Source organism: Haemorhous mexicanus, chromosome 5 (assembly GCF_027477595.1).
Source record: "Haemorhous mexicanus isolate bHaeMex1 chromosome 5, bHaeMex1.pri, whole genome shotgun sequence".
Taxonomy (NCBI): domain Eukaryota; kingdom Metazoa; phylum Chordata; class Aves; order Passeriformes; family Fringillidae; genus Haemorhous; species Haemorhous mexicanus.
In genome coordinates this window covers 12,738,292-12,763,477 of record NC_082345.1, presented here as the reverse complement: position 1 = coordinate 12,763,477, position 25,186 = coordinate 12,738,292, and the positions used below count along the sequence as shown (strand labels likewise).

General features: G+C 37.3%; 1 protein-coding gene across 1 annotated transcript in view; it reads left to right on the top strand.

The window, feature by feature from the left end:
• MTPN (myotrophin) overlaps nucleotides 1-24,899 on the top strand; it is a 30,740-nt gene extending 5,841 nt beyond the window's left edge. Inside the window, exons 2-4 of the mRNA XM_059845928.1 lie at nucleotides 15,983-16,096; nucleotides 17,047-17,130; nucleotides 21,652-24,899. Coding sequence (XP_059701911.1) covers nucleotides 15,983-16,096; nucleotides 17,047-17,130; nucleotides 21,652-21,738 — 285 coding nt within the window. The 3' untranslated portion in view covers nucleotides 21,739-24,899. The remainder of the gene's footprint in view (nucleotides 1-15,982; nucleotides 16,097-17,046; nucleotides 17,131-21,651) is intronic.
• Nucleotides 24,900-25,186: the final 287 nt, after the last annotated feature.

Sequence of the window (25,186 nt, the reverse complement as noted above, 5' to 3'; positions counted from 1 at the left end):
CTTTTTGCTGATGTACTAATGTATTCCATTCCCTAAATTGAAAGCAAATTTTATCTCTGAAATATATCCTGTTTTGTCCAAGTTTGTGGTATACAGCATATGCATTCCTAAGTATGACAGTCAAAGTTGGGAATATGTTATGAATAACAAGCAGAGAATTTGGTGGTGTGAGGAAAATATTTAATTTTACTACTGCTCTTCTTCTTTCTGCCCTCTTTTATTCTAACCACAGTTTTCCCTCTTGTATCAGTTTTATCTTTAATAAATCCTTTTTTTTCAAGTCTAGGTCAGTTAGCTAATTTTTACTTCAGCAGAAGGCTTACAGGAGATGAGCTATGCTTTCTAGAACTCCAAGAGAACAGTTCCTCAGTGGTATGGATCTGTATCCATTTGGAATAATATGTGGAAAGCTGAGTTAGATGTGAAGATCATGCAGTGAATGTTGACTTGGGTACCGTGGGATTAGTGACTCATGCAGGCCACATAAGTAAAAAATACTGAATGAGTGGAGCTTGTAGCAGTGTCAAAATGCATAAATAAGGATTCCTTTGGGTAGTTCTCTATAGACCAAACAACTTCTGTGTGGTTTTTCTGAAGGACCACAGGCTCAGCTGGTAATATATCAGGATTTGAAGATCAAATATTCTACTTAAGTTCAAGGAGAACATTGTGGACTGAGGGTTCTCGTGTCCAAGAATTTTTATGTCTGATTAAAGGTCAGAAGAGAAAATTTAGGAAAGATGCAGAAAACCGGGGAATGTTTATGATTGTATTGCTGAAGTCATGGGGATACAGTTTTATTGAAGCATCAGTTGAATTTAACATGTTTTTTATGGTTTCATGTTAATGCTTGTTTGAACCTCTGAATATGGGTCCACACAAAGCTACTTCTTTCTACCTAATTTTCCCGCTTCTCAAGTTGAAGGTTTGTGTTAAATTATTCCTAATTTTTAATTCCCTCCATAGTAAAATGAATGTTGAATTTCCCAGTACAATTCTGTGGAAAGAAGTTGTCATTTCCATAGACAGATCTATTGCTAGGACAAAAGCATGAGCTGGAATTAATAAGTGCCAATAACTGACCAGTTGGTTATACAACAGTTGTTTTTCTTACAAGTTGCAGTTTCAGCAGTTTTGAACAATTAGATGTTCTTCTGCTTTAACTCATTATGAGGAGAGGTAGGTACAAATCAGTACAGCTCGTATTAAAGTGAATTTTAAACTTTTATTGGATGCTGGGTAGGAGATGGACTTCTTTTTATAGTAAACTGGTGTTAAAGCCTATGTTGATCGTGACCAGTGAAGGCAGATTCTACAGTGGGAAGGCAGATTCTACAGTGGCCACAGATGGGGAAGGAAACAATACTTTCATTTAAATGGTTAAGGAACTGCTATCTGTAGTGTTGCTATTTTGACTTGGAATGCAATCAGTACTAATAAGTCCTATTGAACAAGCTACGGTGTTTGTCTTAATTCTCTGTTTGATTGGAATGTACTTGGTGTGTTTTGTGTGGGGTTTTTTGTTTGGGGTTGTGGTTTTTTCCTCTTTTTAATAAAGACTAGGGTAGCAAATAATTTGTTTTCCCAAAAGCGACTGAAATTCTGATGAGGGAGAGTAGGAAGGGAAAGAAAAATATGGGCTTGAAAACTCATAATGCACATGAATATGGCTTTGAAGTAGCTTGAGGGAGTTGGGATTTGGTGCTTTTAGCACTTTGCCCATTTTTACATTCTTTATTAGTATTTCTTATGCAGTGTAATTCTGTAGCTCAGTTCAGATACATTGTTTCTTGCCAAGGGCATTGCATTTCTTCAAATAAAGAATTTTTGTGTCTTTCTTGCTGCACCAAGTAGAATATGGTCTGCAGTTTTGTCTTTGCTTACAGACGTTTCTGCCTTCCTCAGTGGTTACAGGCCAGAAGGGAAATGGTGAAATCATTTTACTTAGCCTTCAGCTATGCTTTGGAAATCAAAGAGAGTAATTGCATGCTGTGGCTAATGAGCTGAGCAGACCAAAGCATCACTAGATAGGTGTTCTGGAGATTGCTCTGTCACACTTCCAGCCAAAGTTCAGAGAATGTTCTGAGTCAGTTTATAGAACAAAATTGTGTGCTCAGAGTTTCTGATGAGCTAAGATCAAGTCTTGATAATTATTGTTGGATGACTCATTCTTTCGTGTCCCAAACTCTGGTCATTTATGAACTTGCTTTTTAACACACTTGTGACCTATAAATTAGTGATTAGCTTCAAGCAGGAAAGATGAGCTGTTAGGCCATTTGAGACAATAGATAGAGAGCTGTCCATAGAACAGTTACCATCAGCATCTCTCATTTAAACTGATTTGTTAATGACACAATGAAAGCAAATACCATAGGCAATAAATGTTTAAAAAGTATTTTTCTGTTTGTTCAAAAATACTTCCATTGCTTGATTCAGGTAATGCAATTAAAAGTAGAAGATTTCGAGTCAAATAAGAAAGAGGCCAGGAGAGTTCCTGTGAGGTGAGGTCTGCATTTCTCTTTGTGCCCTGTATAAAGAAAAACCAAACAAATTCACAAAAAAACCCACAGAATCCTTTGTACTCAAGTGAGGCATTTGTGAGGAACTTTATTTCTTGGATTGCTGACTTCTCAGTAACTTCAGTAATGTTGTTAACTGCTTCTTGGATAAAGTCATGGCTATTTAGCAAAGTTTAAAAAACTTGAATTTGGCTTGTGATAAAAACAGTAATTGTCTGTTATTTAAATTTATCTTGGGCATAATGACAGTAAATATAATTACTTTCAAAATAGGGTCCTCTAATTAGCGTATAACATGAGATGCAGTTTAGTTCCATTTCTGTGACAAGTTAATAGACTGTATTTACTAAAGCATTTTCAACAGTAATTCCTGGAGAAAATAGCTTAACTTTTGTAGGTGGATTATTTCAAACTTAAAAGTGCAATACCAATATTTATAAGTTTTAAGGAAAGTATTACAGTGAAGCTGAATATTCCAAGTGTGTATAATTGGTTTAGAGCCATTCAGTAGTTGTTAATGCATATATTTTTAAGTTTATACTGCTTAGAAAGCAGTGTTTATTTTATGGATGTAAAAATAGCTTTTCTGATCGAGTTTTTTGCTTCCATGTTTTGTTTTTGCATGACTCCAATCACCAACTGCTTCATCATGTCAACAAAACTCTGCATTAAGGCACAAAACTTCTAGAACTCATTAATGCTGCTTTTGACATTTCATATCTTTTTATGCATTGCTGAATGAAGAAAATGTAAATTCACTGTGCACAGGAAAATAACACCTGTTAATCATATAGGAAAACCTATTTAGAAGCTAAGCTTCATTGCTTTGGATTTGATAGAACACTTGATTTTGCCTTGGACATATCTTTTGTTCAGTTTCTGGAGAGGTAATTCCTGCTTATGGTGCTAAGCCTCAGTTAAAGCACTTAAATTCAGGGAATTTTTAACCATAGCAATAATCTTTGTGAGATACACTCATCTTCCTGTTTATTCTCTCATCTCTTCCGGATACAATACAACCTGAGCTTTGAGAATTCACATTTATTATTGTTGCAGGAGTTTTTACTTATTGTGTCTTTAGATTATACAGAGAATTCAAAATATCAAGCTGGCATCTATTGAAACTGAAACCCAGTAGCTGGCGCCGTGTGTTTGCCTCAAAGGAAAACATCCACTTCCTGTTCATTCCTTGGACAACATGTACTGAGCAGTTTAATGCAGAACTTGCTGTGGGGCTCTTCCAGAAACTGAAAGTGTTTTAATTGGCAGTTAACAATTCAATGCAGAATGTGTGGCAATGGCTGGGATCCTTTGCTCAGCTGCTTAACTTTTGGAGTCGTTTCTGACATATTAAGCTTGAGAAAAAAAAAATTCCTTTTTTCAGGAGCAGGTGTTCTTTTGTAGATTTTTCTATTTTCATTGTGTCATCTGTTGTCAGTTTGCTGATGGTCAATTACTGCGACAGAATTAATGCTCTGATTCCTGGTTTATGTATGGTTGATGGCTCCTGTTTAACAATCATCTGGCACCCATGTGAGCTGAAATATCTTCTGCTTAGCATACTCTTAGAATAGGTATCATGCAAATCACATCATCCAAAAGACACTGGTAAAACAGGAAGTCTGGCAATAAAAAATCCAACTTCTGCAAAAAAAAAATCCAACCCCTTTAGGCCAGCTCATTGTTGCCTTCATTGTTGCCTGTGAAAATGGACACTGCACTGTGTGCAGTAGATGCAGTGCTTAACACAACTCTTCAGAGTGAACATTAGGTTTATGTCAACTTAAGGTATAAAGTCATTAGATTGATCTGCAGTTCTTTAGAATTAATGGTTAAAGGTTTATTGATGTTTGTGCCTTCCACATCAGGGCTGACAGGTGAGTCCTGATGTTGTAACTAAAGTATTTTAACTTTAATTCTGAATTCTAACAGTCTTTCTAAGCAGAGAGAGTTCGGGAAGTGTCCAATCATTGGCTGTTTCAGTTTGTCATCCAGAATATTTCATGCCCTAACATTCATCAGTTAAAGGGGTAATCTGAACAGAGAGCAATGATACCTTTGTCTGCAGCAGCTTATTCTGTCAGAACTATTTGCTGCCATTACTCTGAGCTGTTCCCTAACTAAGAAACAAACTTATAAATGGAAATTTTGGACCAAACTTACAAATGGAAATTCATGGGAGGTAAGCGAAGCTGCACAACTGGGCCCTTCATTCCTGTTTCATCCCTTGCTAGTGCAAGTAGTGAGTGGGTTACATTATTTCTCACTCAAATCTTACACAGGTTAAGCAGTTTTGGGGGGGAGAAAAACTGTTTTCAGTAACAGCGTTTGGCACATCTTTGAAGCTGGGATTGTAGCATGAGCTTCTAGAAGCTGTAGCTAGGAAACAGTTGGTTCATTACTGTTCTACAGAACAACTCATGTATCAGGTTTGTTTGTCTCCCAAAATGCTGATACAACTGAAGCACAGATGGCTCAGTAGTTCAGTTTATTTAGCAGTTGTTTCTGGAATTGTATTCATTTAACTGAGACAAAGGACTTCAGATTGCATTTGATTATGGTGGATAAGCTAGATACTTGTTTGCCACCAACAAAAGCTGAAGAGTATGCTTGTTAAGCACCTTTTTGTTGGCTTAAGCCAGAATAAGTGTAGCAGTGCTTTATAAGCTTTTCAGAGTACTTTAGATACGATACGAAGACAGGCAAATTAATCATTAGGTTCATAATTCATTTTCTTAACTTTTATAGACCAAGTATTGGTGTTATTATTAGCAATTAAGGCTTCTCCTAAAGTAGAGAACTGCAAAGTAGATATCCATTTTTTACATGGACATCTACATCTGTCTGCTCTGGTTGTACAACTTCCTACAGAATACCAGCTGGAGACACATATTATCCTCAGAACAGAAACCCCTTTTTGATAAACTGATGAGGGTCTTTTAGGGGGAATCTTGTGCTGAATTCTTTGAGTAGCCTTTTTTTCATATTTTTAAAAACATAAGCTCAGTTGGATATTGCAGGATAAACTAATGGCAAATACTAGAAATGAATCCAGACAAATAATGAAAATTTGATACTCATGTCATCAGCCTCTTCCACAGGGATTTAACTTTCTGTATTCAAGTTCCCTTCTCAACATCTGTTAACTTGGATTTGGTTTTTGATCACTATCTCTACAGGATTTCTTGTGGATGTTTTTGCTATTTTGGTTTGTTTCAGTAAGATGTGATAGGGGGGAGGTGTAAAATCAGCTTGTCCCATATATTTCCCAAAGCATACAGGGTAGAAAGAAGACATCTGGGAGAAAATTCCTTTTTGCTTCAAGCTATAAAATTTAGAGGACGGGGAATAAAACACCCAGAGGAGTTGAAAAGATTTTATTAAATATGTCTGAGGGTAAACACAGAAGTAATCAGTAGGAAGGCTTAGCTAATGCAGTCACACTCAGCTGTTAAACAAAAACCAGCAAACTTCTGGGTTTTCTGAAATTCTCCAAGTTCAAAGTGGTTATCCCACACAACAAATCTAGGTCATTTGCTTCAGTTCAGTTGTCTGTAGACAACTGTAGTTCACTCAGGCTGCAGTTGGAAAACTCCTGGAATGGTTGGAATATGCTGAACCACTGAGCAGCAATAGCAGTTGTCTCTGTGCAGGCTGAGTGAGGCTGGGTTACACTGATTTTTTTGGGGTGGACTGAAAGTAAGTAATTTTTCAAAATATAGGGGATTCACATGAAAATTTGGATCTGGCACAAAATTTTTGCAGTTGCCATTGGAAACTGCCTACTTTCAGTTGCAGTGAGTTGATTTCCTCGGCTCTGGCAGGATCCTGTTGCAAGTTTTTAACTGAAGAAATCAGCTTCAAAATCATAAACAATTCACAGCTTACAACATTAATCTTTTTACTTCCCTTTCTGCTCTTTGGCTTAACCCAGACTTCGAGTTACTAGTTATTTCACCAGCTTCCACTCTTGTTCTTGGTTGGAATATTTAGTGACTATTAGTGAAACGTGGTCATTTTTCTTGTGAAACAGAAGATAAAGGCAAGAAAACTTGAGACTCGATAAACTTGCTGGGCAGAAATGATAAAATACTGTTGCTTCTTCTTAGGCCTCCTGCATTGTTTTAGAAGTTTTTTCAATAAAACGGGTTGAGTGGAAATATGAAATTTATCTTTTCCATCTGCTCTTCCCAGTTCTTAGGTCTGCAACCCTTGAGGCATCGTATGTCAAGAGTTTTTTCCATTTATAGCAAAAAAAATGTACAGAAGTTTAAATGTTACATTGCACTGATACTTGTTTTGAGCTGGTCATTTGAGTTGTTCTTGCTCTTAGTTAAAACAGATGGGAATGTGAAATCAGCACACTGGACTAGTGTTATGATGAAATACATAAAGGCTTACATAAATTATTTCCTTGTTTAAAGTACTGGACTGGTGTTTCAGTTACCTTCAGATTTGTATTAAGGCAGATGATGTGAGGGTCTGTCTGCTGTATCAATGTAAAGCTGTTTCAGTTCCTGTCATAGATGCAAAAATTTAACCCCTCTACCCAGCAAAATCTGCTTCAGGCTGGTGCTCATTTCAGTTACCATAAGAAAGTATTTAAAGGAAATTTTATAACCAGCTTGGAAGAAGAAATTAATTATTTTCTCTGCTAGTCAAAATGTGTTTAGAGTAATGTTAATTTTACACTTGAAAACAATAAATAATTTTTTTAGATACACCATAAAATGGATTCAGTAATTAATACCTAAAGTCTTTTCCTATTGGCAATCTCCAGGGACCTGTGAAAGTGCTAGCATGGATTTTGGTTGGCTAAATCAGTTTGTCTTGGCAAGAATGAAAACTATTTCATCCAAGTCAGTGCTGCTTTTTAGACTCTGAGGCTGTTCTGGACTGATGGAATGTTCTGGGATCACTGAAGGGAAGGCCTAAAGGGCAGACCAGGTGACTGTTTTTGTGTGGCAAGCTGGCATTCTACAATGCTGTCAGATTTCTTCAACATATTTTATAAAAATGCATCTCTTGGGTGTGTAGGTGTATTTCATTCCAGTTTGCAGTTAAGGTTGGCAGTGTGTGAATTGGTGCTTTAGGTGAGAACAAGGTTTACAGAATGGAATCTATACAGAATCATTCCAGAGGCAGACTGAGGAGCAGGAAAGCACTCTTGTTCAGGTTAAATGGGAAATCTAGTACTTCTGCACATAAGCCCAAGGATTGTTTCAATAAAATTCCAATAGTAAGAAAATTGGGGTAATAGCAGTCGAGTCTTCATTGGTAAAACTCAGTCTACTGTGTTGACTTTTTGTGTTTGAACTCATAATCAATTTTGCTTCTTCTCAAATCTTCAAAGTTAATTGAAAAACAGAGTATTTGAGGTTCCAGTTCTGTGCTTGAACAACTGATTTGTGGAAGAATTGAGAGGAGGAAAGATATATAAATTCTGTTTCTATGATGAAAGGTCAGATTTTTTTGTGTTATTTCATAGAATCATAGAATGGTTGGGTTGGGAAGAACTTAAAACATCATCTAGCTCCAACCTCCCTGACATGGACACAGACACCTTCCACTATCCCAGGTTGCTCAGAGCTCCCTGGCCCTGAAAACTTCCAGAGATGGGGCATCCATAGCCTCTCTGAGCCACCTGTTCCAGTGCCTCACCACCCTCTCAGTAAAGAATTTCTTCCTAATATCTTATCTAAATGTTTCCCAGAGCTGAACACAGCATTCCAGGTGAGTGAAGAGGGGTAGAATTGCCCTGCTGGCCCCATGGCTTTGGGGTCCATGGTACATTTGGCTCTCAAGGATGTGTCAAAACTTCTCATCCACCAACACCCCCAAGTCTTTCTCACCAGGGCAGCTCTTGATCCATTCTCTGCCCAGACTGTACCTGTGCTTAGCTGTCCTTGTGCTGTTTGACTCCAAATAGGATGGCACTGCAGCCTCTCTAAAGTGAAGAAGCTCAAGATCCTGCAGGGGCCTTTCTTTAGAATTTGGAGCTCTCTTACATGAAAGCAGGAGAAATGCTGAGTGTTTTTCAATACTGCAGCTTGCATCCCGTGTCACATACTTTGAGGAATTTATAACAAATACTCTGGGTTACTGAGAAGGGGAAACAAAATGGTCCACTGGAAGGAATCTAGAAACATTGTACAAACATGCAGATATGGAGGAGGTATGACAGCTGGAGTGCAGTTGAAGTTAGTTAGGAGTCTGGAAGGCATAGGAAGATCTGTACCAACTGCTTTATGGAGCAAAGGACCTATTGAAAAAAAATATAAAAGATTGTTTACTTCTTGTTTTATTGGTAGGTGAAGGATGTACAAATTGATGCTATGAGAATTGTAGTAGCTTGGTTTTTTGGGGTTCTGTTGTTCGTTTTTGGGTTTTTTCCTTTTGGGAAGATTTTATAATTATCTTTCTGTACAAAGGGCAGGATATAGAGAAGTTTGCTTAGTTGTGCACAGTGAAAGAGACAACAGTTCCAGTTAAAATGCAAGAAATTTTGATTAGGTGTAAGAGGAAAAATACTCCCTGTGAGGATGATCAAACCATGGAAGGGGCTTATGCCTGGAGAACTTTTGGAATCCTCAGTCCTTGAAGGTCTATGGAACACAGCTGAGCAGCCTCATTTGATTGGACCTACTTAAGAGTGAATGTTAGACTGCATAACCTCCAAAGTTCTCTTTCAGCATTAAATAGTCTGTAATGGCATGAGTCACTAGACTGACAAGCTTGTAGAATTAAACTCTCCTTATATTTTTAGATTATTAGTCAGATTTCAGGAAGTGTGGTATTTAAGTTTTCCCTCATTACCACCAGTGTTTATGACCCATGGATTAGCTGTATAAAAAACATCATGTTGTTTTTGCTGTTTGAGTATGGACTCAAACAGCAGAAGTTTGTGCTTAGCTTACAATATTTCTGAGCTCACAGTTATTTTAGAAATTGTAGAATGACTGACCTGTGTGTAGAAAATGGGTGTTTTTTTCAGTTGTTTCTACTGTATTGTTCTTAAGGATTCTCAAGCTGTCAAGGCGTTTACATTTTCCTTGCTAGAGAGGTAACTTTTGGTTAGATGAGCCCCAGAGCTGCCATGTGGCAGCAGTAAACACTTGAAAACTCTGTGAACATACAACTGAAACAAACACAGGTTAAACAGTAAAGTGCTTTGGTTTCTGTATTTAAAATAAAACCATTTTGAGAATTTAAGTAGAATTGCAAAAATAACAATGTATTTTCATTTTCAGAGTACTTACCTGGTGTTTGTGGATTTTTGAGGGGTGAGGGAGTGGCCTTGTGGCTTTTTTTAAAAGTCTTTCCAGTGATGAATGAATCTGGAGAAAGTTATAGTGGAGAATGTTTGAAGTTGTGAGCAGACTTAAACTCTGAGAAAATGAAATAGAGTGTTTGGGGAAGATTAAGTCATAATCAGTTCATCCATGCCCCTCCCCACTGTGGAAGTGCAAGATTGTTTTCTAAACTGAGTATATGGCTAATAATTTTTTCGAGAGGTTTGATTTATCCAAGCTTGCTCTTCCTTCAGAAGACTAAGGCATATATTGTTCTTAAGTGATTTCAGAGCTCAGTTTATATATGTTCCACTACAAAACATAGAACTTAACATTTCAGGCACTTAGTTTGATTTAAAAACTAAAATTTAGTTATGTTGGAGGGAAAGATTTCCTTCAGTGGATACCAGAATAATATCTGTTATAGCAAGGCATGTCTTGAGATTATATCCAACATCATTAATTTACTTCTGCCATCTCATTCAATCTCTTTGAATTTTTAAAAGCAAATAATGCAACCAACATAAACAAAGCCTGTGGAGAAAACAGTAAATATGAGGTTTTTGGAAGTAGTATTTTCAACATGCAGCAAAATAGTCAAAATATCTCATGCATAGGGCTTAAACTTTTCTTCGTAGAAGGAGGATTTTTTACTCTTCCTCTTTCCCACTGAGACAGCAAAGTTGTTGCTATATTTAAAATATCAGAGTTATCTAATACACTGTAAGGGTGGCCATCCCTTGTGTGCAAAGAGATGGAAGTAATGCAACAGACTGTACAGTGAGTTATTTTCTTTCCTGCTATAATGAAGACAGGAATTACACAGTAGCTCCAGCAAGAGGCTTCCCTGCCCTCTAAGGATATCTGACTGCATGGAATCTGCTTTCCTTCATTAAAACTGAAATGAAAGGAATGCATGAAAAGGGGAGATACAGTTATTTTTGCATGATAAGTACAGATGGGGATATGGAGTTGTTTCTAAATCTGAAAGAGCATTTTAATGCCATAAGTATTACAGGCACTGCTCTACTAATACAGTTAACCTATGCAATAGGATTTAATGAGGCCACAATTGTCAGTTTCTATTCCTGTGATAGCACTGCAGTGTAAATCCCAGCTACTAATTGCTGGTGTGTTCAGATGCCAAGTCATGGAACAGATGAAGGAAATGATCAAATAAATTCTCACACTGATTAGTTCCCTCGCTGGATTCATCATTCAGTCACTAATTCTGGCGCAGGGGTGACAAGGGTCAAACTTTGGCTGGAAGTAGCAAAGCTGTTGCAGCCACAGAGGAGAAAAGTTGGTGCTGAAGTGAAGGGTGAGCTGTGACATTTGTCACCTGGCAGTAATGTTCTAGAACAACACTTCTGACAAACCACAGTGCTCACGTGAACACCTGGTTCAGGTTTGGTTTCAGTTCCTGTGCCGCTGCAAAATAAGCCTGTGCTTGAAGCACCTGGAGTGTGCTGGAGGATGTTAGAATGGTAATTAGGTTTAACCTAGATTATGTTAATGGTGAAGTTTAACCTAGATTAGGTTAAACTTGAGTTTAGCTCATTTGGCTTCAAGTGTTGATGCTTCTACAACTGGCAGGAGCTGGGAAAAGAGGGAGACCAAGGAAGGCATTGAATACAGCCTTGTGTAATAAAGGCTGCAGGAAGGCAGGGGCAGTTGAAGGATGGAGTCAGTTAGGTGTGGTTAAGTAATCTCCCTGGAAAATAACGAGCTTCAGAACATGTACTTTATGACTAAACTTGTTCATTTTCATGGAGTTGATGTCATAACGTGCATTAGGGACAAAGTCAGCAAACTCTGGTTCATTCTTTTAACAAGGGCTGCAAAAGAAAAAGTAATTAAATTTGGCACAACTTATTCGGGGCAGCTGTTAAGGTGCAGATCCTTCCAGATTACTCTGGGACATCCACCAGGTGTACAGAAGGGCAGAGGGCAGCTTGGCTGTCAGGATCTCCTGTCTGAGCTCAGGAAGAAAGAGGGGAGCATAAAAATGGGATTTGGGGGTGGGCACCCAAGAAGAACATAGGCACTTCCCCAGGGTATGCAGGGATGGAACTAAAAAAGCCAAAGCCTTGACTAGAGCTAAACTGGAAAAGGATGTGGGATATAACAAGGAATTTTGTGTAGGTATATTGGCAAGAGAAGGTAAAGCAAGGAAAATGTGTGAGAGAGAGAGTAATGGATTAAATTGCTCCCTTACAGAAAGTAGGTGATAGTTGCTTTCACAGGGTGCTATAATGAATCCTACTCTTAGTTACTAAAAAGTAAAGTTCTAAAAGTATTTGGAAATGAGTTTCCAGTTTTTATTTTCTTGTCCTGCAGTGAAAAATTGAAAGCTGCATTTCAACTGACATTGATACCTTAAGATCTCCTAATTTAAAGTTCTTCTGTTAGCCATTTTATGTGACTTTTTGAAATAGGGTATAAAAGTCCTCTTTTATGTCATCTTGGTTAGTAATTGGAGATTCACAGAGGCTTTTCTTTACTCATAATCAGATTTTAATAGAGGGGATTAAGGCAGATACCTGGGAACTGCTGTTTCTAATGTTTCATGGGTGTAACGGGTTTTTAATGCTATTGCATAGCTGGTGCCCTGGGTCTTTGATCTGAAAAGAAAAATATGACTAATGTGGTTTATGCCAGACTTAGCCTTAAATGGCTGACTGAGTAAATTCAGTGTATTCTAGAAGGTTGTTATAGAGGTGATCATGTCTTTTCTTTTGCATGGGCAAATTACTTTCTGAAACTGTGCACAAATATTTGCACCATTGTTAGTGAATGTGTGGGTCTACTCTAGAAAGTGTAAATAAATAATCTCAGGAGAAGCCTGACCTTTGACTGAAGCTGCATTTTATTTTGAGGGGGATATGATTCCTTGATCCTGGCTTAATTTTCTCTCCTCCAAATACACAGGTTAACCTCCTTGCTGCTCTGTTAGACTAGAAAATGGCAGAAGTCCCATAAAACTTCCTTGAAGAATCATTCTGTCACTTTTGGTCTAGTGCAGAGAAGATTTTGCTCCTGTGGGTGTAAAGGAAAAATTAAGGTCCATTTTGTTAGTTCATGTGGATTCTGACCTTGTGCCACTGCAGGGGATTAGTGAGTGAGTTTTAGTGTAAACCTTCAGCAGTTTAGTTTTAGCCCACCAATATATTGGTTACTTTGCTGTCTCAGAGTTCTGTATTGAGCATCATCACCTCATAAGATTGCTGATACCCAAGTTCATAACATTCTTTATGGCATGTTTGGCCAGTATTATTCAAAACCACAGTAAATTTGGAAAACTTGATGCAGAGATAATGTTTTATTTTGAATCTTTACTTGTGTGCTGTTTCCTGCCCCAACTTATGACAGGGCTTGAGAGACCACTTCATCTCATTGTGTTGGTATAATTAGCCACACCTTCACCAGAGCTGTCTCTTTTTTGAGGCAGGGGCTCAAGTCTTTATCTTATGCCTAAAGATTTAGTTCCAACCCCCCTGCATGGGCAGGGGCACCTTCCACTAGACCAGGCTGCTTAAAGCCCCATCCCACCTGGCCCTGAGCAGGTGGATTGGAACTTGATATTTAAGTCAGCTTCATTAAGTACTCCTGTACTGTGTAATGTGCATCTTATAAAATATACCCCCAAAATGGAAATTAAAGATGAACTAAAGATGAAATAAATGCTATTTTACATTTTATTAATAGTACAATTATAGTTTCTTTTCACACCCCAGTGGATTGTCTTGCACCTTTCTCTGGGTTGTCACACCTCACTTTGGAAACCACTGCTTGTCCTACAGAGAGATGCCCTAGGCAATATAAATAGGAGATCTAAAGACCTGAGAGAAATTACCTGTGAAGAGTCCTGTAAGTTTCTTAATGTCTATGTGTTGGTAACTGCATTTGAAACAAGTAGTTTTGCTCGAATTTGATCCCTGTATATTAAATGCATTGGTTTATCTTCCCTTCCTACTTCTGTATTTCTTGGACTGGGAGTAGGAAAGGCCAGGAAAAGCTTTGATATTCAGCGGTCTGTTTTACAGTGACTTTTCAAACCTATGAAACAACTGGATGTTTGACTTGGTTTATTGCAGAATATAGGAGTACTTGTTTTGGGTTTTTTTAATTTTTGTAATTTACGTGATGTTTGTGTTCTGTTAATTCAGACTAAAATGTTCTGATGTTTAACTTTAAATGTTAATGATGCATGTTCTTGGTGCCAATATTTGATACCATGTAATCTGTGTTTGGGACATCTTTAGTTACAAACCTTTTGCTAGGTACTCCCCTATAAATAAGTTTTCATCATCTTTACAGGAATCTTAAAAAACTATGAGTTTGGGTGTTTTGGTATTTTTTTTTCCTCCGAAAGTTCATCATCCAGCAGGAATTTATTCCACAGCCAGTTTAGGAGAGAACAGTGGACCTTTGTTTTATTCTTTAAAAACAAAAGAAAAATCACTATAGTATAAGCCAGTAAGCCACATAATATTTATAAGCTTAAGGAAGTGAGAGCTTTGTTGGACTGTCCTAATCTTGAGAAGTGATGACTCTAACTTTCCTTTGGACTGTGAACTTTATGGCTTGACTGTGTGCTGTCCCAGGACTTAGCTTGCCTGCCTTTCTCCATGCTCCACACTGTGTCTTGGCATGTGTAAGGCTTTACAAGCATTGTTGGAGGTTGTTTTGGTTTGGGTTGGTAATATGTGGCTTTCATGTGGTTGGCTTCTCAAACCTGTGCACCCAATCCCTAATGTATCAGCAAACATGATGGGTTATGTAAATGCCAGTTGTTTTAAAATTATGGGTGGAGTCCATGTGCAAATAAAAGTATGGGTAGAGTTTAATGTTCAACATAAGTATACTCTTCTTCTTTATGTGCTTTCCCAGACTATTTATGTGCTATTAGCCTACTTTGATCTGGGTGGGTTTTTTTTAATTGGAACTTAATTGTCAATGAAATTCAGCAAATGAGAAGCTACATCACAATGCTATCTGCTACAAGGGTATATGATGAATAATTGAATATTCTATTGAGAAGAGAGGAGAATAACGAGGTCATCTTGTTATTTGACTAGCAGTGTAAAACTCTGATTATATAGAACATCAAAAGCAGAGTAAGATTTCCTTCTGGAAATCTTCTCTTCCATTCTTAGAAGGGAAGTAATGTCTGGAAGATGTATGTCAATCCCTCTATTCTGTGCACTTTCTAAAACTTTGGGACAGGAGTGAAGGAACTGCAGGGACTCTGTAGAGAAGTATGAATTGGTGCTGCAGCTGAAATTCTTCTGATTGTTTTTCTGTGGAGATACAGGGCTTGAGGTATGATGCAAAATTTAGCCACTTCCTAAAATGCTAAGATAGCTTGCACATTAGAACAAGAAGCCACTTACCACACAGCTTGTCTCTAGTTGGTTTCCAGTAACTTCTTGTCACTAATGAAGGGCAGTAAATCAGTTTATCCTTAGTTGCACAACCCAAGGTGAGGAAACAAAGCTGATTAGGTACTCAGTAAATTAAATTTTGTTTACGCCTTAAGAGATGTCTCAATCCACTCATATGAGAGGCATTAGAGTACAACTTCCTGTGGCCTGATTTGCTTGACTCTTCAGACTCGTTTGTATCATGTAGAATTGGCAAGTGCTATTTATAAAACAGGGTGGACAGTTTCATAATTGGGTTTTAAATTATGGATGGCCTGGACTCACTTGCTGGTAGTTATGCTGACTTACTTCTATGCAGCTGGTTTGTCATTATGCAAAGCTTCAGTATTCATAGAAGCAGATAAAGGAACTTAGCCAGATAACTGTGATCCTGGTTGTGGGGCAAGAGAAGCAAAATGAGCCAAGGGGAGCATTTTGTACAAGCTCTAATGATTTTTTTTTTATTGGTTTGGTTTGGGGTTTTTTAAATCATGAGCACTTGTACCTTGTGTACAAGGACACCTGAGATGCAGTACAGAACAAGGGATCAAGATTGTCTTACAGTCATAAATGCAGATGCGAGGGAATAGAAATTGAACTACTTAATTTTCATTTTTCTTGGGCAGTGAGTGAAATATTTGGGTGGAACATTCTTCATCATGTTTAAAGGTGTTGGATTTCTTTCAAGCTCTTCGTCGTGCGTTAGCTCTAAAATTTTGCTGATGAGATTATGTTTATTTTAAAGGGTGAAGATGTCAACCGGACACTCGAAGGTGGGAGGAAGCCTCTTCACTATGCAGCAGACTGTGGCCAGCTTGAGATTCTGGAATTTTTGCTCTTGAAAGGAGCTGACATTAATGTATGTATTATTGTATTTGCAAACAGGTCTTAAAGTCTTCCCACACACACCAAAGAGATTGGTGTAAGTGCTTAAATGGTCACTGAAAGATATAAATCAAACTAAACAATTTGATGCATTTAATAATACTCGAGAGGTGGGATTCTAGAGGTTAGAAGTTTACAATGATGCTTATTAAATGTTTTAATTCTCTTTGGATACACTGGAAAAAGTGTGTCTGTTCTTTGGAGACATTTTTTCTTGTTTAAGGTATTTTGCTGTAGCTTGACATGCTTGGTTTCTTGTTTTGAAAAGACTTGACTAAGCTATATCAGCCCTCCAGAAGTTAAGTTCCTAAATACTTTAACCATACATCCCAAATGTTGACAAGCCTTAGAATGCTTGTCCAAAAGTTAACATGTAAGACATCTTAGCTTTAGTTTATAAGAAAAATGCTAGGATTTTGCTCCTGGATGTCTGGAAAGATTATCTCTTCCTTGGGAATTTTTCTAGCTGGGGAAGAGTTAAAAATAGCTTTTCAGTTGCTCCATTTCTTATTCTTTCCAGGACTGTAGTTTAGAGAGAAGACAGCCAAAAGAATATTTCTGCCAAAACTTTTTTCTGAAGTGATGCTAGCTGTGAAATGGGAGAATTAGGAGTAGTGGTTTTAAATTGGGCAAAATTTGTCAGCTGAAACTGCACAATTGGCCTAAAATTAAGGACAAGTTTTGGGATACCTTGAAGTCTTGTGGAAGATATATCTTGCTATTACCTCTTTTTTAAATTATAACTTTTCTGTATTAAAAAAGAGGTGAAAAATTCTGTGGAATGCATTTCTGGCTAATATTCCTAAATTTTTACTTCCTTACTGTTTTTTATTTCCTTACTGATTAAAGAAAATCAAAAAGTTCTGTGAAACATTATAATGCTGTGTGAAATGGTCCTTCAAGTAATTGTATCTCAATTTGCAGGCTCCAGACAAACACAATATCACACCACTCCTATCAGCAGTCTATGAGGGCCACGTTTCCTGTGTGAAATTGCTTCTGTCAAAGGTGAGATAGGAATGTTTTGAACAAGTTATCCATTAGCAAAGCATATTACTGTTTTTTTTTTTTTTTTTTTGCAATAAGATTATAATGCTCCAGATGATATGTTCAGAACATCAAACAAATGCCATTTGTGTAGCTAAAACAGAGAGGGTACTCTGATCATGGTGAAAGATAGCTGAAAGACAAAGTTGAAGGACTTCTCTTGTGTAGCAAAAGTAACAGTGACCATAAGAGTATTGTGGGCTCCAGCAAGAGAGCAGAGCTGCAAATCAGTAAGAAAAAAAAAAAAATGCATTCCTTCAGTGGATTTGGCTTTGGCAGCTGTTTAAGTGCTTCATGTGATGCAATCTCTGCTGTGAAGTTGCTCAGAGGTGTGGTTTCCCTCGACTTTTGCCAGATGACTGAGAACCCATCTGGATTGGCAGAGGGAGGGGAAATAAAAAGTAGGAGGCCAAGCTTTCTCTGTCCTACAGCTTGTAAATTTTGTCCTGAGGAGAATAAGCTTAATCTGTCTCTGTTTGCACTTTGATTTAAATTACAAAAGTGATCAATTTTACAGAGCCAGTAGTTAATTCAAGCAATCTTTTTTCTTCATTCACATGCACTCCTTCTTGATTACACTTATGTCATTTGGCCAAAGGAATTCTTGCCATGTAATACTTTCATGTGCCACTGCCAGGGTAAAGTTTTCCTTAACTGCCTTAATGCTGCATGAATTTCACTTAACATTGATCTTGTCTGATATTACTTATGCTTTTTTGTAAACAAATGCAGTGATTCTTAATTTACAATTCAAATGGTGTGTCTGACTTGCTTAAATTTATTGTGACGATTGATCCTTCATTTAGGATCATCAAAAAATAAGGTATCCTTTATCCTGTGTTGATTTATTTCCATTTCAGGTTTGGAGGGTTTTCTGACCTAGATTAGTTCAAATAATAAATTACTTTCAGATTTCTTAATGCAGAGTAAAATGTTGATTTTTTTTTTTTTTTTCCATTTACATGGGCTAGCTGATGAAATATTTATAAACTAGAAGTTGCCTTATCAGCTCTGTTTGAGGCAGGGCTTATATGTAGAGGTTGTTCTGTCTCTTAACACAGTTATTTTATGAACCTTATTTAAACATTAGTTTAAACTAATCATGCCTTGTTTGTACCATAGTTCTATGGTAGCAGATACCTGGGACTCAGGAGTCAACCCTTACTGAAAGATCTAAAAATTCCTGACAGTTTAATGTTCTTCCCAGTTACTAAGCCAACATTCTCCATTGTTTTTTGTGGTGGATGGACTGTGGAGGTGTTTGAAACATTTAGTTGAGACTCTCAAGCTATTGAAGGGAGGAGAAGGAAGAGTATTTCAAGAAATGTTTCAGACATTGATCCATGTTTTTCTTTAATAATCTGGTGTTTGATTTGTAATGTGAAAAGTTGTGGTTTTTTTAGAGTCAGAGAAGCCAATATGTTAAAATAGACAACAGTTTTGAAAGCTTAGAAAATGCGGGTTGTTGCATAGGATGCAATGAACTTCATCCATTTGTTCAACTTCCAAAATAGTCCTGCTTTTGTTTTACAAGAAATATCCTGTTAAGTTGGGCAGTGTAGCCCCTTTTTTCTTCTCTGACAGTAGCAAAAGGAAGAGCTGTGAGTATGACCACATCTGCTCACTCATTTCCCTCATTCATGGTTGCTGTACTGGGGATTTCGGAGGTGCATACATCTGTCCCCTTTTCAGAAGTGTTGGCAGATCTGTTGGCCATGACTTCATCCATGTACTTTTTGAACAAGAAGACATCTGCCTCTGTTGTGTCATCTGGCAACTCTTTTTAGCAGTTTGCTGCTTGCTGTGTAAGCCAATCTTCTCCCAGCTTCGTTAAGTGCCCCCAGTTCTGGTTTCACAGTTTGGTGGGAGCTCAGCTCTCATCATGGGTTCTGTGCTTGTTGCTTTGGGTTTTTTCCAGAACTGCAGCTGGAGCCAAGTAGCTCATGTGTGGCTCTCAAAGCCTGTTTAACATTTGTGCTTTGCCTGGTGACTTCAGTGGGCAAGCATTCTTGTTTGTTATTACCCTGCCCGGGAGGGAGGGTTTATATTTATTTGTGTATGTGTATTTTCAGAGTAGAACATAACACAAATATTAGGAACTTTTTACTTTGGGGAAGTAGAGAATACTATGAAATCATTGTACTTCTATTAGTTTTTTAATAAAGTTGCTTCCAGGCAGTGTTGTACTTCTACAAATTAAAGTCCTCCTGACCTGACCTTTATTGTTTCCTTCTCTTTTTATTGAATGTGGGCAGGAGTCTTTCTGTCTAGCTGATGGCAAATTTTCTAAATTTATTAGCATTGAGTTTTATAAACGGTGTCCTCCTTAGGTAGTCATGACCCTCTTATCCTACATTCAATAAAGCTGTTTTAGAAACCCAGGTCTTGAATGTCAATAATTTTTCTGAACTATTTTTCTGAGGGGGAGAGAGCAGTCCTATGTTAAGATCAAAACCTCTCTTTATACTTCAAAGTTACCTCAGTTAACTGTTATCTTTGGTATCCTAAGTGCTGGTACATTGGTTGAGAGTTTTATGAATTAAAGTTCCTTAAATTCTGTCAGGTCAATTACTGCATAGTTCCATTTTTCTTCAAATCAGGATTTTCCATCAATGAACAGCTTTGAAGCCTTCTTGATTTCCACATAGATTCTAATCTGAGTGCTATCTAAGCAGTAGAAATAATCAACACCTTCAAAAGAAGCTATTTGTACTCTTATTTGCCTTTCTTTTCCCTGGACAACTAAGATTATAAATGTTGAATACCTGCTAAATCTCTTGGGGGTTTTCTTAGGGGAAAAATAAATGTTTTACAAGCCATGTTCCCGTGGTTTTAGCCCAAGTGTGTGTTTGCAGTAACCACATTGTCATTTGTTGGGAACAAGCTAATTCAGTTCATGTTCATATGCCAGAGAACTGCAACATCCTTGTACTGATGGGCCAAGGATGTTACACAGTGATAGGAGAGAGGAAATACTAAAAGTTGCTCCTGTCACTGGAGCAAACTCAATGCATCTCTTGCACTGATAGTCTCTAGGGACCACAAGGAAGAAGAGCAGCTCCAAGAGGATCAGTTTGGCCAGTGGACCACAGGACTGGCAGTGCTGCCATAAAAACCACTGCAGAACCATCTTTTCCAAATGACAGGTTGAGTACATGCAAGTAAATAGTGCACAAGTTTCAACAAGGGAAATAGGCTGCATTGTGAAAAGTGGCATTGGTAGCAAATCACAGTGGTATCAGATCCAGTTTATTAGACTGTTAGAAAAGTTTAGGGAAGTGAGAGTTGTCTTGGGAACAGACATGGCATTATGTTTGGAAGTTCAGTGGGGATTTGTGTGTTTTATTAGTGAAGAAGCTATGGAAATTCTAGGTACATTATGTCCTTAAACTATTCAGTGTCCTTAATAGTAACTAACAATCTTCCTTGTAATTGAGAAGGAATTTGTACCTACTCTGTGGAGAGCTTATGCATAAACTGAAGACAACCCTCTGCTGTACACACTTTTGACAAAATGTGTTTGTACCCAACGTGTTTTTCCTGTCATTTTCAAGTGAGATTTGCATATCATCTTGCAGAGTTGTTCTGAAATCAGTCCTGTGATCTCTAATAACTTTTGTCCCCTTATTTAGCTACCCTATTTACAGTTCAGTCTGTGTTTTCCCTTTCATGAATGCGATTACACAGTGCTCAAAGCAAACATGACTAGTTAATCACTCTGTTTCCCTTCTTTTGTTCTCCTCCCATAAATCTGGCATGGTGCTTGTGCTTACTTGCAGCAGTTTATTCTAATTCTTTGATTTATCCAGTTGGTGCATTATCCTCCAATTTATCCAGTTGGTGCGTTATCCTTCATTTTCCTGTTGCCTCCCTGTTCTGTTTGGTTGCCTTTTAGGTGTAGACATAAGTCTTTCTAAACAAACCTGAGCAGTTTTGGACTTGGAATGATTTTGTGGTGTTGTTTTTCTGATGTATCAATAGGGACATTTTTTTCAGAATAGAAGAGAAGCACAATCCTTGATTAATGTGGCCATTTTATGCTATAAAACTAATATAGTATGATTTGTTAGTAAATCAGCTCTTCCAGGTATTACCTGTGTAATTTAGAATGTGGTATTTTCTTGCACCATAGATTTTGTAGAAGTGTGTAACACTGAATTTTTGCTTTTGTAAGATAGTAGTTGCTGGAAACAAAAAATACATTTAAGATTGATAATTTGTTGGACTTGCAACTATATGTGTAACAAAAATTGTGGCTTTTTTCCTTATTTTTAAATGACAAAGTTGGAAGCTCAGATTAGCTGCATGCTGATAAGTTCTGTACATCAATCTTGTCTGGTTGGTTTCTGAATGAAAACAGGGCACTGCAGTGAAAAGCTGTAGGTAATCAATGTAATTATTCAAGTTATATATCTTTTGACACACTTTGTACTGATTTAGCCTGGCTTTATGAACTGACAGTCCTTCTCATTGTGTTTCCAGGGTGCTGATAAGACTGTGAAAGGCCCAGATGGACTAACTGCCTTTGAAGCCACTGACAACCAGGCAATCAAGACTCTTCTTCAGTGACGGATGGACTGATATCTTAAATGTCTCTCCTGTGGCCTCACACTGCTGCCTGTCTGTCACTCTTTGCATCTTCCAGCTTCTTCAGCTAAATACTTTGGGGGGAGGGAAATTCTTTATGAGTCAGACTAGTTAGGGGCTTGTATCAAAGATAATTTGGTTGGAGAGGGTTGAAAAGTAGTATGAACAGTGTCCCTCTAGGACTTCTTTCCAGTGCACAATCTCTTCCCATTTCTAGTGAAAATGGAAGAAGGAAGACAGACCATGCTGAATATTTGGCTTGTAAGCCTCCTAGATTAGTACTAAGATTTTTCTAGATGGATGGAAGTACTTCCTTTAGATGGAAGTACTGTGCTATGTACCTGAAACTAATTGTGAAGGAGACAATAGTCCCATGCTCTTAGTGTCTGCCATAATCTGAAGTGTAGTAATGTAGGTGGCTGGGTTGCTCTTCCCTCTTCTCTCTCAGTGGGTAGCTTTGTTCTTCTGCCTAAAGCTTCTGTTGCAGTTTTGAGGACTTTTGATACTAGTTATTGGAGCTGTTCTTTATATTGACTAATTGGATGTCACACTAATGTTTTCTGACTCTTGAGCAAACCAAGAAAGACCAGTAGAGGCATGGTGGTGTTACACTCCATAATATCTGCCAAGGTACTTTTGGATGCTTGAATTTGAAATCTTTCTATCCCATGTTTGTTTCAGTCCAGAACAGACATTTTAAGTAACTGCTTTTGAGAGAGAGGTCAAAATTTCACTGTAGTTTTTTTCCACAAGGAATGTAAGATGAAATTTCTTTACTCATCACATCAGCATAAAATTCCTAGACACGTGTGAAAGGTCCAGGCTTGGTACACAAGGATAATCAAGTCAAATGTGGAAAATGAACAGTAGTTATTTAAACATTCAGGTCAGGTGAATATTGTTGCTAAGCCTTTCTGGTAAACATAGAACCTTTCTAAGTACAGATGTAGAAGCAGGAAGATGTATAAGCAGAAGTCTTAACTTGCTCTAACTACTACAGATTTTTTTTTAATTGTGCATATCTTCAAATCAGTGTTTCATTGTCAAATGGATGAAGGTCTTAAATTCCATTAAGGCATGAGGCTTGTTCTGCAAGTTCCCAGTGTGACTATACTACATTAACCATGGACTTTTAGATAAGATTTACTATACTAGTATGACAGTCTTGAACATTCATGGGAAGGTATTTAATGATGTTGTAGGCACTCCTGTCACGTCTTGTGGTCCTCAGGAATATCTGAGCTGCTGGCTTTCATCCTGAAAATTTTCATTAGACTCCTGGTTCACTTAAAACTGAGTAACAGGTTCTATACCACAAACTGTACATCTTCCTCTCTTTTGAAATACAGATTTCAAACTTTCTGGTAAGAAAAAGAATACAAAAAAAACAAATGTATATAACATGTCATGCTGAATTCTTAAACAAAAGTAGCTGATATTACTTTGATATTACTGTTGAAATTGAGAGGATATATAGGAGTAGACTGGTGACTACCACTCATATTTAATGGAGATTTAGTTTTACTTGAATAATGTTGCATATTAGGATTGAATGTCTCAGATATGAAAAGCATTGCATTGAGGGTATAAAATGAGAGCAGGAACTGATTTACATCTACACATAGCAAAAGAAAAGCAATGGAGAAAACAATCAACTCTGGCCATAAACTGTACAGTGCAATTACTCTATTTCTTGGAGATGGGTGGCAAGGAAGAACAGAAGGGTTGGAAATCAGTGATAAATCAATTGATGAACTGCTGATAAAAGAACAAGAATATTTGGTGAACAGTGCTTTTAATAACTATTTATAAGAGGACTCTTTAATCTTATCTCTGATCAGTGCTGGATTGTCACATCAATTGTAATAGTGTGAACACAGACTACAGGTTTAACTCTTTATTCAGCTATGAAAGTAACAATCTTTGGCATCAATTTGCCTCCATATTATGCTATTAAATACTTAGCTATTCAAATACTAGTCTAGAAAACTGCAATCTGTTTTTACGTGGAGAACTTGATTAATCAAGTTTTTTGTGTTGATTACTGTCAAGTTGTCTGGCCATAGTGGTTTTGTATTTTTGTTGGGTTTTATTTTTTTCTTCTGTGTTCTTTCCTGCCCTTCCCTTTAACTCTCATTTAAGTGAGCAAAGAAACATCATCTTTGTACTAACTCTTCTGGAGATTCACTGAGGCAATTTTGCCTCCCTTTTTCTACAATTATGGGGACACCTTATTTTTTCTTACTTCACCCTGGGGGGGGGGGGGAAATAAGCAAACAGGCTTCAGTGAGTCAAGTGTTAATTTGGCTGTAATATATACCCAAGCTGCCTTTTGAGATAGCTAAAAAGATGGCATTTAATGTTTGGCTTATAAAGAAGAAATACTTTTCTGCTTTTTGCACTACATAACAGGTGTTTAATCATTTTGCCCAGGATTAAAAAAAAAAAAAGTAAAAATAAAAGCTTATACATTTGTAATTCTCTCAAGCCTGGGCTTGTTCATTTGTTTTTTCTTGTTAGCTATTTTGTGGAAAAAATAATGGGTGGCTTCCTCTATCTTTGAGTAGGTCCTAACTAGATAAAAATACCAAATTGTAAATTATTTTTCATTCTATAAACAGAATTTAAATACTTTGTCAGATTGGGATTGCATATACTTGGAAATCCACTCTGTTCTTAAACCTTTTCCTTTGAAATTTTTGCTGAATAAGTTATAAACTGAAGTATATTTTCAATTTTGTACCCTCTGCTCCCTTTTTCTTACAGGGAGCAAATGAAAAAAGGAGTACAATTGTTAAATGGAACTGAACATAACATAGATTATTTGTAGAAGAGGCTGGCAAGAATAGAGTGTCCTAGGTCAAGCAATTGCAGTGTTGCATGCAAAATTTCAAAACGAACTTGTCTTAATTATATTTTGTAAATGGATAAACAATCATCTTTCTACGCAGTGACAGAAGAAAAATTAGTGCTCTGTGCATTTTGATATTTGACTTTCTCTTTTCACCATTGTTAACTGTTTTGACGCAGTTGGGTTCATCATTATCATGGTTCATGGACTTCAGAATGCTAAATGATACTGTATTTTTAAGTTTGTGTTGCAAGAATGAATGGAATAAAACTTGAATTGTGCGATATGAGAATTTGGAGTTTCATTTCTCTTTCTGTTCCTGTGGTTTATTAACCTCAGGCTTCAACTTTTTATTTGCCTGGAAGGCATCTAAGTTCCAGCTCACATGTATGGTGATTAAACTGTTTAGCTGCTGCTTATAAGAAACATGGAATGGAAGCTGCTTTGAAAACTAAATATATGTTGTTTGTGGTTGTTTTGGGGGGGTTTTAAAGTACATCCACCCCTTTGATAATTTTGATAATGCAGTCTGCTTTTCCTGCTTAAATAGTTAAGGTTGAAGATCTTCTATTCATGTTA